The sequence below is a fragment of the Lepeophtheirus salmonis genome, chromosome 10 (genome assembly GCF_016086655.4).
Source record: "Lepeophtheirus salmonis chromosome 10, UVic_Lsal_1.4, whole genome shotgun sequence".
Lineage (NCBI taxonomy): Eukaryota > Metazoa > Arthropoda > Copepoda > Siphonostomatoida > Caligidae > Lepeophtheirus > Lepeophtheirus salmonis.
In genome coordinates this window covers 3,596,528-3,619,270 of record NC_052140.2, presented here as the reverse complement: position 1 = coordinate 3,619,270, position 22,743 = coordinate 3,596,528, and the positions used below count along the sequence as shown (strand labels likewise).

At 32.1% G+C, this 22,743-nt stretch overlaps 2 protein-coding genes across 2 annotated transcripts; one reads left to right on the top strand and one right to left on the bottom strand.

Annotated features, from left to right (window-relative positions):
- The first annotated feature begins 2,466 nt into the window (after positions 1 to 2,466).
- On the top strand, positions 2,467 to 4,414 carry LOC121125514 (chitinase domain-containing protein 1). Its single transcript, XM_040720714.2, has 2 exons — positions 2,467 to 2,922; positions 3,515 to 4,414. The coding sequence occupies exons 1-2, from the start codon at positions 2,601 to 2,603 to the stop codon at positions 4,285 to 4,287; spliced, it is 1,095 nt and encodes a 364-aa protein (XP_040576648.1). The 5' UTR covers positions 2,467 to 2,600; the 3' UTR covers positions 4,288 to 4,414.
- A 1,958-nt stretch (positions 4,415 to 6,372) lies between these two features.
- On the bottom strand, positions 6,373 to 10,354 carry LOC121125512 (uncharacterized). Its single transcript, XM_040720710.2, has one exon. The coding sequence runs from the start codon at positions 9,364 to 9,366 to the stop codon at positions 6,613 to 6,615; it is 2,754 nt and encodes a 917-aa protein (XP_040576644.1). The 5' UTR covers positions 9,367 to 10,354; the 3' UTR covers positions 6,373 to 6,612.
- Between the last annotated feature and the right edge of the window lie 12,389 nt (positions 10,355 to 22,743).

Sequence of the window (22,743 nt, the reverse complement as noted above, 5' to 3'; positions counted from 1 at the left end):
GACTAAAGGCACATTTATATCGACAAATCCGACAAGCCATCTGTTTCTCGTCCGGAAAGTATTTCCAAATTCCTGGGCCTCCATTTCCAGAAATCCAGACAGAAAGAGACGTTATTTTAGGCATTTTATTCAGTTCTATCAGTATCTAATATTATATTAATATGGGGGGAGTTGATAACATTCTTGATAGAGGAAGATGTTTACCATTTAATCAATGGACAATGATGCTATAAGTATTTTTTCCCTTCTCCTCGCACGCTTTTGTATCCTTACCAAAATTATTAACCCTAGGCACCGACTGCTGGGCAAGAGAGGGAGATTTTGACGTCATAGAGAATAGAAAGGGTACCAAATACAAATTCACAAAAGGCCAAAATTAAGAACTGGGACTACGTTGTGGGCCAAGAGGGAGAAGTTTGGTACTTTCGAAATGTGAATGACTGTTATATAGGTAAGTCTACAAACCTTGTCAAGCAATTCTTCGGAAATTGGATAGCCAACATTTTTTTCGGAGTAAGAGAGTTTTTCTTTAACTCAACTATAATGCTATTGGGAGCGAAGTTTTCTTTTTGTCAACAAAGAGTCAATATCGGAACTGTTTGGCTGTGGATTAATCTGTTATATTTTAATAAACTATTCGTTTTAAGATACTTAAGTTTAATTAAATTATTATGTAATAATTAAATTATTACATAATAATGCATATTATGATTTCATTTTTAAATTTATGATCCCTAGTAGATGTAATTATGTTACACTTTATCACAATGGCCTATTCTTTAATGCCGGGAGTGACAAAGTAACACGATCTTTTTTTAGATTGAACTCCACAAATTCTCTAAGGAGTCTTCATCTAGTATCTTTTATTTGATGAAGAATGCTTTTGATAATTTATAGCCATCGTAACAAATGACAGTCAATACAAATAAATTATAAGTAATTACAATATATATGGATTGAATATATTGTTCTTGGATTGAATGATAGAATTGATGATGAAAAGGCTGAGGAGTTAATACAGAATACTTAATAAGTATAAGTAATAACTAATAAGCCTTCAATTTAATTTTCCTAATGGATTTGAGTGAAATCCGATAATCTTCTTCGTTCCTCGCTATAGTCCACTAGGCCAAAATGATCCTCTGTAGAAACTGAGACTTAGCTAAACATGATTCACTACGACGTGGAAGATCCACAATGGAGTACCAGGACGTCCTCAAGCGCTTGCCCTGGGTAGTGAGGTCAAACTACCCAGAAGGAACTATGTGTTCCATCATGACTTCACTCCCAAATGTTTTGTGGCCCATTTGCTTACATTCACGGCCAAATGTTCAGCCTCGGCCACATGATTCAGAATTATTAAACTGGTCAAGTTCATATATTTAGAATATTTAGGTAGAGCACTAGAAACATTCATGTTTGACAAGAGCCTTCAAAAAGTGCCCCTTCAGATCCCTCAATTCTCCTATTGCCTTGTTATATTATTTTTGTCACCCTAAAATGTATTAAAGAAATATAATGTTAAATAGGTAGTTAAAAGATCTTATTTCCATATTTTAGATAAAAATTAACTATTACAATGGAAAGAATATAAGACCTTTTTCTATAAAAATAATCTTACTTTTCTCTACTTTAATCGATCATTTTATTTTTTCAACTTTAGACATTTCATGAGGATTTTCAGTACTTATGGCTTTGATTGAAATCAAATATCACTGTTTAATATTGCCATCAAGAAGTATTTAATGCAAGTGTTGAGTTTTATTTTATTCATAAAGCCATTTGATCAAGTTTCATCAAGGTTTCCGAGAAATTTTCAATTTTATGTTTTAAATATACTTTGAGCCCCCAAGATGGTGTCTACTTCAATTATGATGCAATTTATGACATCAGTAAAAATGATTTATAGTAGTAGGAATGTCATTTCGTGGTTACTAAGCCTCTAAGTATAAATATCAAAATTAATATATTTGCCTACTAATAGAATACTAAACTAAGCATATGAATTCATAATTTAACTTTATTAAAAACAATTTTAAAGACAAATCAAGAAACTGAGAAATTGCCAATTTATTTTTTTACTTCATTCAAGCAAATTTTCAAATATTTAAGTCTTTTATTCAAACTAGTGGGTTGATTTAATATACTGAATAATTTTAGCTATAATCTAGAACCTTTCATTGATTTAAGGGATTTATATTTACCTCGATATGGCCCCTTTGAATCATAAAATATGTTCATTTCTTATTCTTTTATTATGAAAATTAATTTTATCCCATTTAAGTGCAATTTAAAAGACGTCTAAAGAATTGATTAGGATAATTTCTTGATATAAATTGATGATAAATCGTCGAAAAATACAAATTTTGAGAAAGATTGCTTTTGTGTTGACGGCCATAGTGTATTTCAATAAATAAAAGAAATGAACTATGACGTCATATAAATTTACTCTCTCTCTCTCTCTCTCATTGCTCTCGTTCTCTCTTCCTTCAGCTGACGTGTAATATCGAACCATAACAATTTAACAGCAATAGTAAAACCGAGGCCATTGCTTTGGAGCCTGGGAGTCGATACATTCCATTCCTTTACAGTCATTCAGCATGGGTTATGGGTTATTTTTGAGTGTTTTACTATTTGTTTTGTCAGGAACAGAGTCATCATTACGTGAGAAGTCCGAACTGAAAGGGAATGTGAATGTGGAGGACATTTTAAATGAATGTGATAGCTATGACAAGGAACACGCTGAATCTCGTATACATTTCCCACAAGAGCTCTCAGTTTTAGGCTACGTGACTCCGTGGAATTCCAAAGGATATGACGTGGCTAAGATATTCAAATCCCCGAAAATTAATCTAATTTCCCCTGTATGGATACAGCTCCATCCAGATCTAACTCTTGAGGGACTCCATGATATAGACAAAAGTAATCACTTTTCTCTTTCCACCTCAAAAGGGGCAACTTGAAATTCATTCCTTGCAACCTTTTCATAAGAAGGGAAGAACTTTGCGAAGCAGATGGAAAGGGTCAATGTCGACTCTTTCGAGTTCTTCGGACAGTTCACACCAAAGGAATTTTGAAAGGCTGAAATACTCATGTTAAAATGATATGCACAAGAAAGAGTCGCTCTGCCTTATATACTATTATAAATGTGCTTTATTCGGAGATCCTTCTTCAGTCCACGAATGCACTCCAAGCCCCCTCCCCAACAAAAAGACGATCTCACAACCTCATCTAAATAATCAGACTTTTAAGATCCTCCATATTGCTACTTGTCCGAATAACTCGAAAGAGTCTGGATCCTTCTCCTACATCAATAATATATCATTCGCGTCGCTTGGCTTTACTTAGCCATAAAAAGTTATTTTCTTATTACTAAAAGGTTGCGATGATGGATTTTCAACATTCCATTTACTCCGTCTCCAATTTTAAGGATAGACGGATGAAATAGGAAGTGCGGGAAAACTTGTAAACTATCCTCAAAATGAATTAAATATTTTTATTACTTATTTTTTAGATTGGATCAAAGAACTTCGCCCATCCAAGGTTTTACCTCGAGTCATCTTTGATAAATGGGAAGCAAAGGACTACATGGAATTATTTCAAGATAGACGCAGGAGTCGAAAAATAGGCGATATTCTATCCGAGTTTTGCATGGCTAATGACTTGGATGGAGTCGTTCTTGAAGTTTGGAGTCAGCTTGGAGGACAGGCTCGAAAGGAACTTTCGGATGTACTCAAAATAATATCTAAAGTAATTCGAGGAAACAATAAGCTTGTTGTTTTAGTCATTCCTCCAGCAGTTTATGATACTGATAATAAAAAAAAGGGATTTTTTGAGAAAAATGACTTTGAAGGTCTTGCTCATAGCTTTGACTACTTTTCACTCATGACCTACGATTACTCTAATCCATATCGTCCTGGACCGAATGCTCCACTTGCCTGGGTGCGTAAATGTATAGAACTCATTGATCCAGAAGGTGTTCATCGCTCCAAAATTCTTATGGGTCTCAATTTTTATGGTCTAACATATACTGCAGATGGTGGTCGCCATGTTGTTCATCATGAGTATAAAAGTATTTTGAAAGAGTCGCCCAATGCGGAGTTACAGTGGAATGATGAAGTTGCGGAGCATTTTATTGAGTTAAAGTATGAAGGGAAGAAAAATACAATATTCTATCCCACATTAAAGTCAATTGCAATGCGGATTGAATTAGCAAAAGAGCTTGGAACTGGGATTTCGATTTGGGAAATCGGGCAAGGACTTGATTACTTTTATGATTTGTTTTAAGTCATTGATAAATGATTCCATTATTTGATTGTTTTATTAGGTTTTTGAATTTTATTATTGCCTCCTTGTGATATTTATATATTTATATTTTCCTCCTTTTGTCTAATTATATATTTTTTTTAAATTACATTTTGTGGTTCATTTCTAGTTGCTGTATAAGAGTTTAATTTAAAATGATATCATGCACTGAGATACATACTATTAATATACAGGAGCTATTCAATTACAAATGTAGTTTGTTCAAATTTCCAAATCAAAAATAAAATAAATAGTAACTCAAAAGTAGGTCATAATTACAAAATTAAAATAGAACAATTGGTGTCATACCAATTATTTTTTATTGGCCCGGAACTGGCCCACTTGAAAGTTGTTAGCCTACATCGACTCAAATAGCTCTGTATCATTCAAGTTGAACACATGATATGATGATTAGATTATTAATTTAAATGTTGATAATGAAAATTTATATTTGATTACTTCTTCTTGACAGCTGAATAATTCATTAATCAAAGTTTAATTAGGTAGTGATATCACTATCACTCCTAGGTCATGATAAACTGGAATGATATATTTACCGTTGATGTGAAGACATTCCCTAATGAGTAAAACGTTTAATCATTTCTGTCGAATTATTATGTTTTTATTAAGCATTTCAGTTGTTGTCATTGTAATGTTTCAAATATAATACTTTATTTATTTTAAGTAGTTAAGTTATATTGCATGACTAAACGCAGGTATACAACTGTATTCCAATATAAGTAAAGCATTATATTTTATACCATAGATATACAATTGTATCCTCACAAGCTGTTACAAACTCCTTTCAGGTTTAAGAAACTCTTATGATTCAAGTAAAGAACACCAACAATTACAATATTTATAATTGTATTTTCTTTATTATAACATTTTATTTTTTTAAATTATGTACAAACATCCAAAAACTTCTTAGAAAGGACTATATCATTTTTTTCTGAGTATATCTTCCTCGACCTCTCCTTGAGGGACTTACCCTGTAATTGTTGGAATGATTTTTTCCCCTTCCCTGTCATCTGACGTAGGCCCATTTGAGAGTCAGGCGATGCTGACGGAAAACACTTCCAATGTAGATAGGGTGGAAAACAGTTTTCTTTACTAAATGTTGGAAACATATTTTCGTTCTTGTATTTCTTGAGTTATGAGTACATAGTTTTTAGTAAAACAAACGTTCTCTAAATGAAAAATATATATATGTTTTATATCAATACATAATTACAAAAAAAAAAAAAAGATGTAGGCTAAAATAATCAAAGCTATTCACCTGTAATGTAATGGCTGAACATATTTATATCTAGGGAAGAACTACTTGAGAAATTTCTGTTATTTTTTGACGTTGTAACAGTAAAAAAATATCAATGGTCAATTGTTAAATTTCAATGTGTAATAGTATAGTTATGATTTATATTTTAGATCGCTGATCAGTTTAATAGATTGGATAAATTCACTTATAAAAACTCTTCCAGTCCTTGTTCTAGCTAAAACATATGCTTGAAGGGAAGTATAATTATATCAAATAATTAACAAATCGAGGAAAATTGCACCACTTATCGCAACTGTCCTCTTCCTATTGAGTGTTACAATAACTTAAATTTATTAATTTGATAGCGAAATAATTAGTTAAAATAATATATGTTTCAGAAAAATAATCAAAACAACATTATATCTAAAATAATGATCCTCTCATAAACAGCCTTTGTCCAAGGATCATAAAGAAAAACAGAAAAAATTATTGATTTTTACCACAATCATTGATATTATATAATTGTAATGTAAAATATATTGTTGTATCTTTTTTGAAAAAAGACACTCTTCGAACTATTTCCACTTCCCACTCTCCCTTACACATATTTAGTAGTTTTGATATAGAATTAAAACCATATTTTTTCTGTAACTAAACGATCAATAAATTTAGAAACGTTATTCTTTTTTTTTTACATTTTTAAGAAAAATGTATTATACTATTTTTTTTTAAAAAAATCCTTACTTTTGGAGGACTGACATAATTGATTCAACATGATAAGGGATCAATAAGGAACTTTTCTTACAAAATTGTTTTTAGTTAGTTTATTAATATACACATAAATACTTATACGGATTCAAACAAAATATACTAATTAATAGTTTTCTTTAATATTTTAACATTTGAAAGGAATTCAAAAGATCCAAGTCAACTATTAATTCAACGTTTAGAAGAAGCAAACCGGCTATCATACAATTATGTAATATAATTATAATTTTATGACTATAATATATAATAGATGGGATATAATAATTAATCCAAGAACTGACTTAGACGGCTCTTATAGGAATGGATTTGGTCTCGATCTCCTTGTTCATGGCATTTCGTCTCGATTCGTTTACTCCATTAAGAAGGAGTCTTCTCATATCTGGTGGAGGTCTTTCCCTTACATCAACTTCGCTATCATTATTATCCTGTCCAAAATATCTGCTTCCATATCCTCTTTGTTGACGTTCTGGCTCAAATCGCGGAGTTTCTCTATTATAGTCGTAAGTAGAGATGGTCTGACGCCGTTGAATGCCACTGCTGTTCGTGCTTACTCGGGCAGATCCCCCACTACTGTCAGTCGAGTTTCTTTTCATATGGTGATATCCATGGGATGGAGTTTCTATATTAGAGGAGGGCGGAGGTGGAGGAGGGTGTCGAGGTGGTGAGGATGAGCTCATTCTATTGAAGGAGTTTTGTAGGGACTTTGAGATACGGCCCAAGGTTGAAGAAGGGAATCGTGGGTCCTTGTGAGGATGATGTTTTTTGTGAGTTTTTCGATCCAATGAAAAATAGTTGTCTTGAGCCATTCTACTAACATGAGTTTTTTTCCCAGGGTTTCTTCTATCTAAAGAGGCAGTGTTATAGTCTTGAACGTGCTTGGTTCGCTCAATCGAAGAAGGGGGTGAGTGGTTGTTATGATGAATGGCTGTTCCAATATTTGGGACAACAACTGTTGGTCGCTTTTTACGTGCTCTCTCGAGTGTAGAAAATGGAGAACTTTTACTACTCCTGCGTTGATGAGGAGATGCTCTATACTTTCTATCCAAGGAGGAGGAAGGAGAACCTCGGTTACTGTGATGTCTTGAACCCATAGGAGACGCTCTATTGCTATGGTGTTTATAGCCAACCGGTGATCCTCTGTTGCTGTGATGTCTCGAGCCCATTGGGGAATCTCTGCTACCAGGATGTCCTGTAGCTGCTTGTGAATCCCTGCTCATATGATGCCTTGAATCAGGGGGAGAATCTCTATTCATATGATGTCTTGAATCAGGAGGATAATCTCTATTCATATGGTGTCTTGAATCAGGAGGATTATCCTTATCCATATGATGATGTCTTGAATCAGGGAGAGAATCCCTATTCATATGATGTCTTGAATCAGAGGGATAATCCTTATTCATGTGATGATGTCTTGAATCAGGGGGAGAATCCCTATTCATATGATGCCTTGAACCAATGGAAGAATCTCGGTTACCATGATGCCTTGGGCCAACTGGAGATGCTCTATTACTATGGAGTCTTGAACCTGCAGGAGACTCTCGACTATGATTTCGATGATGTCTGGAAGGAGAGCTACGATTTTTACTCCTGTAGGAAGAAGTAGAGTTGTCTCTACTTGAATATTCAATTTTTGGTCGACTGTGACGACGACCTCTCTCCATAGTTGAATAAGGAGATTTCATCTCAAAATTCGAAGTACTCACGGTAAAAAAAGGGAATTTATTTGAAGATTTTTTTGGCTCTGGTACACTATTCAAATTTTGTCCTGATTTATACTTCCTTGGAGGACGCTTTGGTGTATTATCATCATATTCTGGCGATTCATTTTCGTAACCTTCATCTTCAAACCAATCTTTATTGGCTTTTTCAATTCTTTCTCTTTGTTGCTCAATGTGGTAATGCTCCTTAGGGTGTTGTGGTAAAAGGAGGACTGAGGAATAAAGGGATTTTAAAGAACCCAAGAAAGATTTATTTTTATTAGGTTTTTCTCTTAAGCCATTGGATTGAAATGGAGCATCCTTCGACTGAAATGACATTGAACGCTTAATTTTTCCATGTCTTTCTCTATTTAAAGGATCTGGTGTCCTAGACGGATAATCATCTTGAGACGAAGATGCAATACTCCATCTTTTATTATTTAAGCGTGTTTCAGGGGGTTTATGTTTTTTTTCGTAGCCCAAGGATTTATCTCTTCTAGGTATTGGAACAGGTCTATCATCTACATCGTGAGATGTCATATGAATCCCTCTTCCAAACTTAGTTCCCTCATTAATTGTCTTGCCTTTTGGAACCTTGTAATAGTCAATGTATCTATCCTCTTTTCTCCGAGAAAATTGTCGTTTATCGCCGTCTCTCGACTCTGTTTCTTCAGTTGATTCGTCACCTCCAGCTGGAGATTCACTACCTCTATCCTCAGCAAATTCCTTGGTAACATAACGGTCAGTACGAAGTTTGTCTCCATGGATTCTTTGAATTTCGTGAACATTTTCCTTGTCCACTTTTCGATTTCTATGCGAAGATTGCGAAGTTACATGTCCTTGTATGGCCATAGAGTTTGAATCATTATCGTATGGAGTGATAACACTTTTGACGGTTCTTCCCTGTCTGAGAACTTTTTCCAAATCAGAAGTTTTTAAATCACCCATATTGTAACCTGCAGCACTTGTTGTAGTTCTCTCAGACATATCCTGAGTAATTATATTTTGCTCTTGTTTTTCAGAAAGGATTTTATCACCAGGAATCCAATAACGATCTACAACCTTATGCAAATCATTGGCGGGAAGTATACTTTTATCCTCATCCAACTCGTTTTCATTTGTACGCGTATCTTCAACTGTATCAACAGTGACTTTAGGAATATCCTCTTCAATCACTCGTCCATCTTCCAAGACAACTTGTCTCTTTACTCTTTTCTCTATATTTTTCTTAGTGATGGTTGCAACTTTACGCTTAGAAATCCATTCTTCTCCTGCACCAAATTCTAAGGGATCTTGCAAACTCTTATTGTTCCATTCAACTAACTCTTGGTTTGTCATGTCTCGTAAAAAAGTACATGCATGTAATATTAAATCATCTAATACAATATTTCTCCAGATGCTCGTTTTTTCTTTTTTGAATTGAATCACACGTAGGTATTGGGTATTACATATATATATATATATACGTTGTTATTTTTTTCCTTTTTTCAAACTATGGTTTCATGCAAAATATATAGAAAACTTTGAAGGAGCAATCACTACACCACTGAACTGTAATAAGTTGTTATTAAATACTTTGAAGATGTTAAAAATTAAAGTTATTTGATTAAATTAACTTCCAGGTGTCTGAATATGTTTCTTCGTCTCCTATGTTTGACCCGTTCATTCGTTGTATCTATGCTTTAATAAATGCCCGAAATTATTTTGAGTAGTATACTACTATTATCGCTGTTGTTGGTGGACCTGCTAGAACAACAACAGGTTATGTATTATCTATCTTGAGCGCTTCTGACTCATTCAAGTTACTGTTTGTTTGTGTGTGTGGAAGAAGTAAGTGAATCAACCAAATACGCGTACTGTGTAGGTACACCTTAGAACGATCACTTCAAATAGGCAAGCAAATCTTTAAAAAAAATACTTTTACCAGGTCAAAGAGATGTAGATTCGATTCAACTACAATATAAATGTAGTTTGAAATTGGCTGGAAATTTGATTTAAAGTATATTATGCTCAGATATCAATACATAATATTCTTTGTTGCTGTTGCTATAAATATAACTCATTCTACAGAGCGATCTTTAACAATATACATCCATGTGACTTGTTCGTACCACCAGGCAAACCTTTTTGGAATGCGCTTAAAAAATGCGTAGGAGGATATTATTATACTTTAATCCTCACCCCATGTCATATCTAAGTAGGGAATACTCCATCTTGTACAGTGTAGTGTTGGATTCGTGTATTATTCAAACTCGAAGTAAACTCGACTTGACTAAAGGGAACATTTTTCCTAACTCGCTCCTGAAATAATATTTGTAAGACATGACCCAACTCCAATGATTAAAACAAATCGAAATACTTGAGCAACGGTGTCGCTATTGGGGGAACCTGACCCCCCCCCCAACTTTTATCATATATACATAATAAACCTATTTATATAAATAATAAAATAATGATATAACAGTGTTGATAATTTTTGGGACTAAGCCCCCCTAATGATAAAAGCTAACAACGCCCCTGTATTTGAGTATTGATTAATCTTATCTTCAGTAGTGGTTTCTAAATCTGTCTAATGGGGCATGAGAGTTGTTTAATAATTATTAGTAGTTTGTATACATAGCCGAGGATAGTGGTGCAATCTTGTGTTTATTATTGTTAATAGTCTGTTAACTGATTTTCCTGTTCCTCCAACTTAGTACATTTGTACCATCTTGCAGATATTGATGTTTTTTAGTTAGATCGTGTACTATTTTACGTGTCGCACATTTTTAGCTTTCATAATATGCGTTTGTAGATCAGGGGTCTCCAAACTACGGCTTGAACGCGAAATATGGCCCCAAATGTGTAATTTTGTATTACATGTAAATAAATATTTTCCAAAATACTCTATTTAATGAATAATTGACAACTTTTCGAATACAACAAGCATGGATATTGAGGACAAAATTAGGTTATTCATGCTTTCCGTTTGTTTTTGAACGCTTGAGCTCATAAACACCTAAAAATTGAACGACAAATAGAAAAAATATTTCTGTTGAGCGTTTTTTTCTTTGCTCCTTTTTTATTATTCTCCAAGGACATATTTTCAAGTGGCGAAACGACGACCAAGTAAACAATTCTTGTCCGAATTTAGTTGCCTACAAGTATAATTTTTTTGTCCGCTAGGGGTGCTGAGGACTACACAGCCTTAATGAATTAACAGGGTAAGATTGCATACATAACGAAGAAAAATGATTAGGTGACGTCATATCTTGTACCTCAAAATTGACATCTCCCCACCAGTAAAAAGGATTTCCCGTAGGCTACTTATTTTGGACAATAAGTGATCACCTGGTCGTTATTTTGTTTTAAAAAAAATGAACACATGAATTTAAGGAAATGAACGCTTGAACGAGAAAAGGGCGAACTGATCCAACCCTGAATCTAACACTATTCCTTCAATTCTTATTTACTTATTTATTTTATAAGATTATTCATATTTAGTATGAAATAAACATTTTTCTATTTACTCCGCGCCTAAAATTCAAAAGGGATTTACCGTATTTTTATTGATTTTATTTTTGATTGTTTCTTAGTTGTTGTTAAAAGCATTAAATTGAATAAATGACGTATGTTGTATACTTCAAAGTAAAAAGAAGAAGAAAAAAAGACTTATATCTAACCTTCAAATCCATCTTCTTCAAGGTTGTTATTATTCCTGATAGGTATGTATTTTTAAAATGCCTTTTTTCTTTGTACCTACTCATGGATTAACACATGCACTTTTCAAGCTATCATGAAGAACAATGACACAATGGAAATTTATCCTTTATTTATGGTTGTGGTTGACCCAATGATATATTGTGTACCTAAAAGAAATGAAAATCGTGTCTATAATAAGATTATGTTTGACTGAAATGGACAAATATATACTATTCATAGTGCACATCGTGACCTCTATCGTATCATGGAACCTTTCATACGAAAATATATAGAAAAAGGGATCAAAATCAGTTGATAGTTAACCAATTTAGGGACAATTCTTCCAATCTAAGGATGTATTATTCAATAATTATTGAGAAGTTTTCACAGCTTAACAAGAGTTAATTCTAATTCAGTCAACCAATGTTCAAAGGACTGATTAAGAGAAAAGAAGCAGAGACATCGACAGTTGACAAAAAAATAAACTATATATTTTTGTGTTAGCACATAAGGCCGTGAGTAATTTGCATTAGTATCGGCTATTGGCCACTCCAACCTATGCAGCCGCAATGGGCTATCGATTGATATTTTTAAAATGCATATTCTAAAAAAGGTCAAATTATACATTTATTTTCCCAAAAAAAAGTTATAAAAGATCCCCCATTATATTTTCTAAACAAAATTAATAAGAATCGAAATTAATTTCAAATTTTCAAAGAAAAAAAAGAGCCTAGCAGATTCATCTTTGCTCCAGCCAACGCTCATGGTAAACACAGCCCTAGCCTGAGTTATAAATTATTATCCTTATCTCTACTCAGATTGGATTTAGACAATCATTTTTTAATAGGGCTCAGCAATATTTAAGCCCAGTCCTGCCATTAGTGTTTTTTTTTCAGGTCCTTGAAAGAAGTTCAATTTGGACTGGTGTCAAATAAAAATTCAGTCTAGATCATTTGCAAAGAAACCAACCTTATAGATAAATTATTGATGATTTCATCTGTGTTTCCAAATTGTAAACATTGGGGCAATGACGTCATATTAAATTACTGTTTGTGACACAAGGTAGGTATAAAATCGGTTCACAATTTGAAATTTCGATCAACGGTGTGAGTGAGTGTTAATTTCATCAGCAATGACTAAAAAAATGTATTCGTCAACAAATGTTTGTAATATGAAGATTACGAAGACAAAATGCAACAGTTTTTTAAATTTTCAAATCTTTTCTTTTCTTGGCGAAAAAAAGACGAGAATAAATGTAGTAAGACGAAATTTGACTAAACAAGATGAAGCTATCACTGGTCTGAGATCGCGGTACAGACAAAAATGTTGATCCAAATAGGTGTAAAAAAATCACTTAAGACCGAATTTTAAAAAAATTGGGTCTCGGACCGTACTTCAACACTAAATATTTATGGAGTACGGCCTACCTCACCAACACAAAAATATACCGTATATTTTGTCGATGTTTTTGCTTCTTTTCTCCTAATCAGTGCTCTAATCGTTGATTGGTTGAGTTAGAATTAGTTCTTTTTAACCTGTGAACTATTTCCAGCAATTATTTTATAGTCATGAATAATGAGATAACTACCAGCTGAGTTTGGTCCTTATCCCTTTTTTTTCAGTGGAAAGGTTGTGCTATACAATAAATGTAATGAAGTGGGAGCGTGTAGTAAACATATGGAATGTGCCATTTTTATTGAGGGTAGAAATATATATTATATGCATAGGAGTATATCCACCTACACAGATTTCTTAGCAAAAATACTTTTTGATACAACAAAATATTTAAAAATAGAAAATTGCTAATCCCTTAGCAGTCAGTTGAAAAAATGTCTAACATTGCCAAAAAAGAAAAATCTAAATTAATACAACATATTTGATTCTCTTTCAAAGAATGAAAAAAAAAAAAAAACAGATAGTGACATTTACCTTGGCCTATATTTCCTCAAAAATAATATACCATATGTACGACCCAAAATGTTATTTAAATATCAAGTATTATTTAATCATATTTATGAGTCCCTAAGAAATGCTAGAAGTAGTCAAGGGCTTGGACTGTTTTAGAATCTGACGTCAGACTCGTGGAAAAAATTCCTAGTTCCCCTCTTATAGCAGATAGGGAGAGACAAGCCTCTGAGTTTTAATACCCACCTCAAATTGTGGGATGAATTCTTCAGTGAGACGACGTAGACAAAAATGGGAGAATTTCTTTTGAGGTGTAAAAATCATTCTTTCAAAAAAATCATTCTTGATTTCAAGGTGATGAAGGACAAATGAAAGGATGGCAAAGGACAAACATTGCAAGTCTACACTTTATCAATGGACTTAATTTTAGGGCTGCCAGTGAACTTTTCAACAAAACCCCAGATTTTTAAAATCCAAGGTTAAAAAAAAAAAAAAAAAAAAAGCCGAGCCTACAAGAATATTAATATTATGATTTATTTTCTTATCTTTATTCAAGAAATTTCTATCGATATTTGAAAATGGTTCGGTGCAGATAAACGATTAAACCTCTATTGATCATCAAGATAGTATTTTTTGGTGTTTTTTAAATAAAAGGGAAATGGACATCAAATATGGTGCTGAAATACTAGGTTTTGGGAAACTTAGTAATTATTCAATTTTATCAAAATTAATTATCTTTCATATTTGATTACAAAGCTCTTCTAAGAACTTTCAAAATCATCTTTAAAATTTACATCAGTAATTTCATCGATCGGGTTATTCCTCTAAGATAAACTTCAGTAATATTTTTATAATTGCTTTGATTATTCTGTCAATTTCGGACAGTTTGACTGACTGCTTTATTTGATCTTTAACAAAGAAACTCAACATTTTTTTGAACTCTAATGATATAAATGATAAAAAACATGTGGTTTAAAATGTTCAGACTGAAATTCAATATGAAACTTGTTTTCCCTTTACAACAAATACTGCAGAAATTGTTCTTTATTAGCTTATTAAGGGTCCAAGATGATATATATTTTCTAAGCTAAAACCCAAGATAATATGTCCAATCCAAGCACTAAAAATATTCATATTCATATTTCTCATACGACAAACAATTTGTGACAGATCGAAGATAGCAAAAGCTCAGGGTTGGACAGGGGTAGATGGATTGTTAAAAGACACTACAGTGGATTGGGAATCTTAGATATTTATCCTATAACAATATTGAAGAAGCCTTTAATTTCTTATGGATAAAAGTGGTTCCGATATCGAATGGCTACATCCTCACTTATACTAACAAGTCAGTAATGGAAAATAAATAACGTACCTTCTATGCTCGGCAATAGAAAATCCAGAGCACCGCTTCTTCCTCTACGTCTGTACGTCAATTACGTAATAGAGTGGGGAGACGGTACAACATAAATATATTATTTACCTGGGGTTTTAAGGAAATATATTTTTTAATACAATCGAACAGGAGTCTATTAAGTTTATTTTTAATGCTATCTGGGTGTTACGTTGGTACCTGGTAATTTTGCTTTAAGCTATTTTGCATCCGGACATTTGACCTTAAACCATTTCTCCTTAAATGCATTTTGCCTCAATGATATTTCGCCTTAATATATAAATAAATGAAGTTTATACGTCCTTATTGTTTGTTTTGGTTGAAATAGATGTTCCCTTTGAATTTTTAAACTAGAATATGCAATATTTATTACAATCAAATGCAAATGTTTGTTTTTTCTGTTGTAAAAATGATGGAAATATGCTCTTGCCTCATATTATGCTTGCTCGTTAATCCATGAATAGTTTCTAGTATAAATAATGTCAAATGATAACTACTAACGGAGAAGTGATTAAGCATTTCTTCTATTCGAATTGTAGCCGTATTTAGTATTTTTTGTTTTTCATATCATACTAATTTTATTAACTATTATTTACCTGGTTCAAACTCATTACATAGATATATTTTTTGTTTATACATTTAAAATTTAGGGAATGATTTCATAATTTTTCCAAAAGAAAACCAACATTTAATCTGTTTTAAAGTGATACATATTTGGATTAAAAATTACAAGGGAACATCAATTTCAACCAAAATAAACAATTACTTTAAAAATAATGGGCCATTTACCCCCTGATTTTGGGTAAATATTCTGTTTTTTGTTTTTTTTAAGGAAAGGTTGCCAAGTAAATACAAAAAAGTTAACGAAGTAATAAGTATTATTATATATTCATAACTCTATAAGATGTGTATTGTACAATACTTTACAAAATTTTATGTTTTTTCTTATTTCATGATCTATTTTTAACAGTATTTCATATAGAAGTTCACTTCGGGCAGGGCAAAATAAAAAAACCAACAAAAACTCCGATGGAGATGATCAAAATAGCAGGTTAAAAAATATGAGAAAAAGACGGTAGTCATTCAATCTAGTAGATTTGGTTGTAGAACTTTTTTTCTTTCTTGTTCCTTTTTGGGTATACTCACATATGTGCTGTAGAGACTTATTTGCAAATGACTCCATATTGACTGACTATTTGATTACTTTAAGTATTGCAAACCGGTACATACTTATGCAGTACATACTAATTTTAAAAGTTAAAACATGGATAATTTTATAAGTCTATCCAGCTAAAGTTATATAAAATATGACCTTAAGCCGTGCGATATTTTTTTCTATTTGGTAATCTGAATAGTGTTTTTTTATCTTCCAAAGCTAAACATCAAAATTTAAAGTAATCACTAGTGAAAAGGCGGGAAGTAATACTGAGGTGTTGTTGGGGAGTTATTTATAAATATGAGTATTGGTAAGATTTAGAATGGAATTGAGGATCTCATTGAAAAAATTCCCGCCTATATGTCCTTGCTATAGCAACGAAGTAACATTTGTATTTATTTCTAGTGATGGAAATCGTATGTATTTTTTAGCTGACCCGTTTTTTTAGAATTAGAAATCTAAAGAATTAATTTTCTTTTCCTTAGCTGTTGTCATTATTATTTCACTCCTGACTCATGAATTTCCTTTCCTACTTAATTCAATTATACGCAAAACCTGATTGAACATTAGCTTGTGCTCATAAAAGAAGCTGAGTAACCTTGAGGATTTGTTGCAGAGTTAGAATTGTAAGTCCTTGTTGGAGTACTCTGAATAATTACTCCAATGTCGATTGATCTAAGTGACAGGGTTACCATTTTGATTCTTCTTTTAACATGTCCAAATAAACAAGATTTTCATCACAATTTATTTTCTTACTCTTGCAGGTAGTCTAATAAAACGTCATGATAAGCTGCTTCAAATGTTCTTCAAATGGTCAGGGTTACCATATTGATTTTCGGGTTGGTTCTATTTTTTACATACTGGAAGGTCATATTTTATAGTGGTATCTGTACTTGTAGCATCATCACTACATAATAAAATATACTGTCAAATTTGTGGGTAGCCCTATCCTTAACAAAAAGTTCTTACAGATGCTCCTGTAAGTATATTTCCATTCCCCTTAACGACAGACATTTTTATTCAAAAAAGAATATAAAAGTATTGGAATACTGATACATATACAGGTACAGAAACTGGTACAAAAATATTGGTATTGTGACGACACAATACATCAGCATCTTTTATGATGCAACGCACTCAACTTAAGTTATTTTATTAACAAGCAGAAAGGAGTGAAAACGAGCCTACATGTTATGAGACTAGACAACATGATTTAAAGATATACATTACATGCCTACATACTAAACGGTATACGAACATTTCATGCATAGCTCATCCATAATGCGTCTATATATATATTGAGGGGTTTCATGTGGCGTCAGCATTGTTAAATTTGGGCATTTTAGTGGCCTAAACAACCATGTTTTTAGTAGTAAAAACACCTTTTTCGTTAATATTACGGAAATTAGATAACTATTGGTTGTCAAAATCGGACCAATAAATACAAGGACTTCAACCTTTCTTTCTATCAGAAATGTATCCCTTTAAAATGATGTTTTAAAAAAATATGTCAACCCCTAAAATATCTTAATAACTACAGTCTTATTTCCACATCCTAGATAATGGATTAACTATGTCGCTGGATATAATATATTTTTCTCTAATGTATCATATTTCTATCTCTCCTACTAGGTACATCCCAAAAAGAATTTTGAATTTTTTTAAAAGATTAATTGTACATATTTAGGCATTCCATAATAGGGATTTTCAGTACATATTGCTTTGATTTAATTCAAATATCACTATTTATCATTGGTGTCAAGTAGTATTCAATCCAGGTGTTCAGTCTTTTTATATTCTGAAAGCCATTTGATGGAGTTTAATAGAGATTTATTGAAAGTTTGTGTACTTTAAGTAGTAAAATATCAACGTTTGAGACACCAAATGTCCTCTCCTTTAATTAAAACCTTATCAAAAAAAATTCACACTATTTTCTCTAGATGTTATTTTAAATACGGTTTTTAATTTGACCATATTTATCGGTAGAGGATTCCTTGCTCTATCTCAACTCTAACTATACTTATTTTGTCAACTGAAGTCAATGACTCATCAACCTTGTGCAAAGTTTGTCTCCTCTTCTATTTTTTCCTTCTCAATTGTTTTGAATTATTATTTTTAAAACTATATTACTATATACATAATTAGAATCACGTCATCTTTAGATAATGAAATCAACTGCAGTTAAGTATGCTGTTTTGTAAAATAATACAATAACTACATAACAGATGCTAGCAATTATTGAAGGATTTGCACTATTAATGCTTTAACGAAATACAAACGCAATTAATGTTGTGTTTTAAAACAACAACAACAACAAATAATTATATCAAATGAATGATATAATTATTTGTAATTATATAATCATTCGTAGATGATTACCGGCCCACGTAATGAATCAAGACTTGCTGGAATTTAAAACAACAAACACCTAAAAATGACATGAGACTCTGACAATTTGAAGACTGTTTGAAAGAAGAGGAGTTTGGCTGTAATGACGTTTTATTATATTAATTAGATATGCGCAGCTATAAAAATAAAAAACAAATAAAAACAAATCTCAGTCCTTATCTCGAAAAACATCATACATCGGTCAATAAGTCCCGAGCCTAGATGGGAAAACAACGTTTTTTTTGCCAAAATTCATTTTTATTCATCAATATAATCTCCTTTTAGAACGATACAATAATTCCAACTAGCTTTTCGATACCATGGGTGTAGAACGATTTATTGAGACCTTCAAAATATGCTTCAGTTTCGACAATCACTTCCTGTTCTGAGCCAAATCTCTTTCTACGGAGCATCTTTTTGAGTTCTGCCAAGAGCCAGTAGTCGCTGTTTAAAATTTGTATTACATCATTTTACTAAGTTCACAATTTAAAAACACATATAGTTGAGTCCAAAAGTATTCGTGCCCTTTCAATATTTGCCATATCTATATCAGAAATCTTTAATAATTTTTTAATTTTTTTTTTTGTAATGTCTTGGATAATAATTACTATTCATTGACTCAAAATATAAACTTCTTTTATGAAATAGTTTTTTATGCCTCGAAATAATTTTTGCTTCTTTCGAAAAGGTAAAAATAATAAACAAACTTTCTGTTTTTTTTTTTATTATGGTGAAGTCTGGAAAGATTCAAAGATTTCTATAAATTACTCGAGAGATCAAGAATTTCCTTTAAGTATCTTCTGAAATATACAAGTGTGATGAGCCAATTTCTTGCTTCAGACCTATTCAAACATCAACATGACTAACAACAAAGAGTACATTGAGGGCATTCGCCACCTTGTAGTCCATTTCCATAATCAAGCTATGAAGACATTTGCATCAAGTTTTTCATAACAAAATTATATGTCCAAGGGATCATTACCAAATTCAAAAGAACTGGCCACATCAAGATTATTTCTCGATAGTAGGAAGTCGAAGCTGAGCTCAAAACAAGTGCGATATGCAGTCTGAGGGGTTGCCGAGAATCCAACAACAACTCTCAAATCCATCCAGCAGGGGTTGAAAGCAACAGGAACTTGGGTTTGACGATCATATGTACAAAGGGTTTTACGCAAGAAGGACTCCACTCCTCAAGAGTAGACACATAAAAGCCAGGCTGACGTGTGTCCATGACCACAAAGATGGTGAACTAAACTTTTAGCGCACTGTGTTTTGGTCAGATGAGAAAAAGGTGGAGTTTGTTTGGCCAAAATCAACATCGGTAAATTTTGTAAAAGAAGGCTCAAGCCTTGAACCCTAAAAACACTATTCCAACAGTGAAACACGGTGGTGGAACCATCATGATTTGGCATTGTTTTGCTAATATTAGAAGTGGAGAACTTCACAAAATTGATGGCACCATAAAAAAGGAAGTCTACATCGAGATTCTTGAAATGCATCTGCATCAATCAGCAAAGGTGCCTAAGCTTGGAAGATATTTGTGGTTCCAGCAAGACCTTTGGGTCATTAAAAAACTATTAAAAAACCAGGAATTGCTCAATAGGCATTAGGTTAGGATCATAGACTGGCTAGCCTAAAATACTGACCTTACCCCCATTGAGAATCTATGGACTACATAGAAAAAAACAGTCTGGAAAATACATCCAACAAATTTCAATGGCCCTTTAGAGATTCGGCCATGAAGAGTGTGCCAAAATCGATCCCAGTATTTTCCTCAATTTGGTAAGGACTTATCCCAAGCGTATTCAATATTAGAAGAATGACAGAGGCCATGTGACAGTGTATTAAGTCATTTTGCTCTTTGGGTATGAATACTTATGAAACGCCAAAAACGAAGTTTTGTTAATTTACTCCGAAAAATGCATAGATAATTATATTTTTGTAGTTAAGAGTAGTTTTTGATTGACAAAGGATATTCTAAATGAGTTTGTAGATCCAACATGAACATTTAAATATGTTTTCTTGGAATTTTTGTGAAAGTAAGAATAGTTTTGGGCTCAGCTGTATGACGTTATAAGCAATTTATCTGTAAAATTGGTTTTGACTGAGTTTTAAATAAGACCGACTTTTTTGGGATCGAACTCGACTGAATTGTTCTATGAGACCCGTCTAGACCGAACTTTACTAAAGGACCCAATTAGTTCAGTCCAACAAAAACAATAACGGTCTAAGATTTTCAGACCGAAGCCCAACACTAATTACTAAATAAATGATATCCTGTACCATTCCAAAAGGACCATGACTCTGAGTATGTAAGTAATATTTATTGAAACAAAAGAAATTTTAGAAAAGTAAAAAGAATTAATTAATATGTTATCGCAACTACAAAAAGTATTGCACTCGTTTTAGATCATATTTTTTACAACTCTAATTCAAATAGATTAGAATATCTTCATTCAGATTAGTTCTAGCGCATCTCCTTATACAATTGTTATTTTAGAGGTAGGTAAAGGAAGTCTTCTTAAAAAAATCAATTTATTGACAGAACAAGCAAACAAAAAAACGATGTCATTTTTCATACATACCTATGTATGTATGAGCCAAAATTCAAATACATACGGATTAAGTTTGTTCGTTAACAAAAGATTCGTGGGTATATAAATACATTTAATTAATCGTCCTTCAACCTTAAAAAAAGTAATGTAGATAATAATAAAAAAAAAAGGTTATTTATAACAATGATGTACATTAGGCTAATAAATTGTATACCCTTATTCTCCTAACTAACTAAAGGATGCATTTAATTTAATATTTGATTAAAACTTAATTTTTAAAGCAATTTGAGTAAATAATATCACGCATAATATAAATTTTCAATTTATGTTATGAGCTTATATTTTTGCATTAATAAATGGCGTTATTATTTATTTTAGAATAACATAAACATAAAATAAAATCCAAATCCTTAGACCCTTCAAGAATCTAAATTAGTTGTGACACAGTCATTAGACAGAATGAATGTATTTGTATGGGGTAGTGGTTTAATCAGAATATACAAAAATACATTTTTTTGTTGAAGACCCAAAAATATTATAGTAATACATTCATATTAATTATCTTTAAAATGTTTTATGCGTAGGTTTTTTATTTTAAATAATCAATTAAAGGTTATTTATGTTGTTTAAAGATAAAATGTCATTCATTAACACTACAGGAAATTAATTTTTAAAACAAACTGAATTAGTCATTACCCTATCGTAAGTTGTTTTGAATGGCTTATTTGTATATATTTGGAATAGTAATCATCATTAATTCCAATCAGTAAATTGCATGAATTAACTATGTACTGATATAATCAAATTCAATTACAATTATTAAATTTAAAAGTCGATACCGATGTATATAACATGTAATTAGTTGCAGAGGTGGGACTTGGACTCGAGTCCATATTTTGAAGACTTGCAACTCGATTTGAACTCACCTTGGATTGGTTACGGGGATTCTCCCCCGAGTAATACATTGCAAAGAATATTCTTATTTTTAATTTAATACAATATAATTTATATGTACAATTTATTATACATATTATATAACGGAATAATTAAAAAAGGAAAAGTACCTACAATGACGTCACGAGGGATCGATTTTACCTTCTTTAAGGACCTACAAATAGGACTGGACTAAATGGGATTGACTCGACTGTGGTCCTTGTTCCTATATAATTAACGAAACAACAATACTAATCAGTGTTCTGTCTTTGTATACAGAGAGGCGATTTGCGATATAAAAAATAAGTACTACCTTGTGACGTCAACGTCTCATATGTCAACAGAAACAAATATTAAGGGTGATTTTTAAGATACAAATTTTGAAGTTGTAGAGAATTTAATTTGCTATTTTGTTGAAGATGAGGCAAACAAAGTAGCTTACTTACTTTGAAATGAAGAACTTATTCTAGTTTGAAGAAAGACTCTATGGAACAATACTAATAATTGTTATATTACAAGTTCAATTATTAGTTGGACTTTTTATCAATATGTTGGTTTCACGGAAAATATATAACTTTTTTTTTTATTCCCGAAATTTACCTTATTTTATAACAGAAGTACCTCTATACAATTCTAAAAATGATCCCGTATTTTTAGTATTCTAGATTTTTCAAGGGGCTAGTATTTTTTTTTTTTTTTTTTCTGAG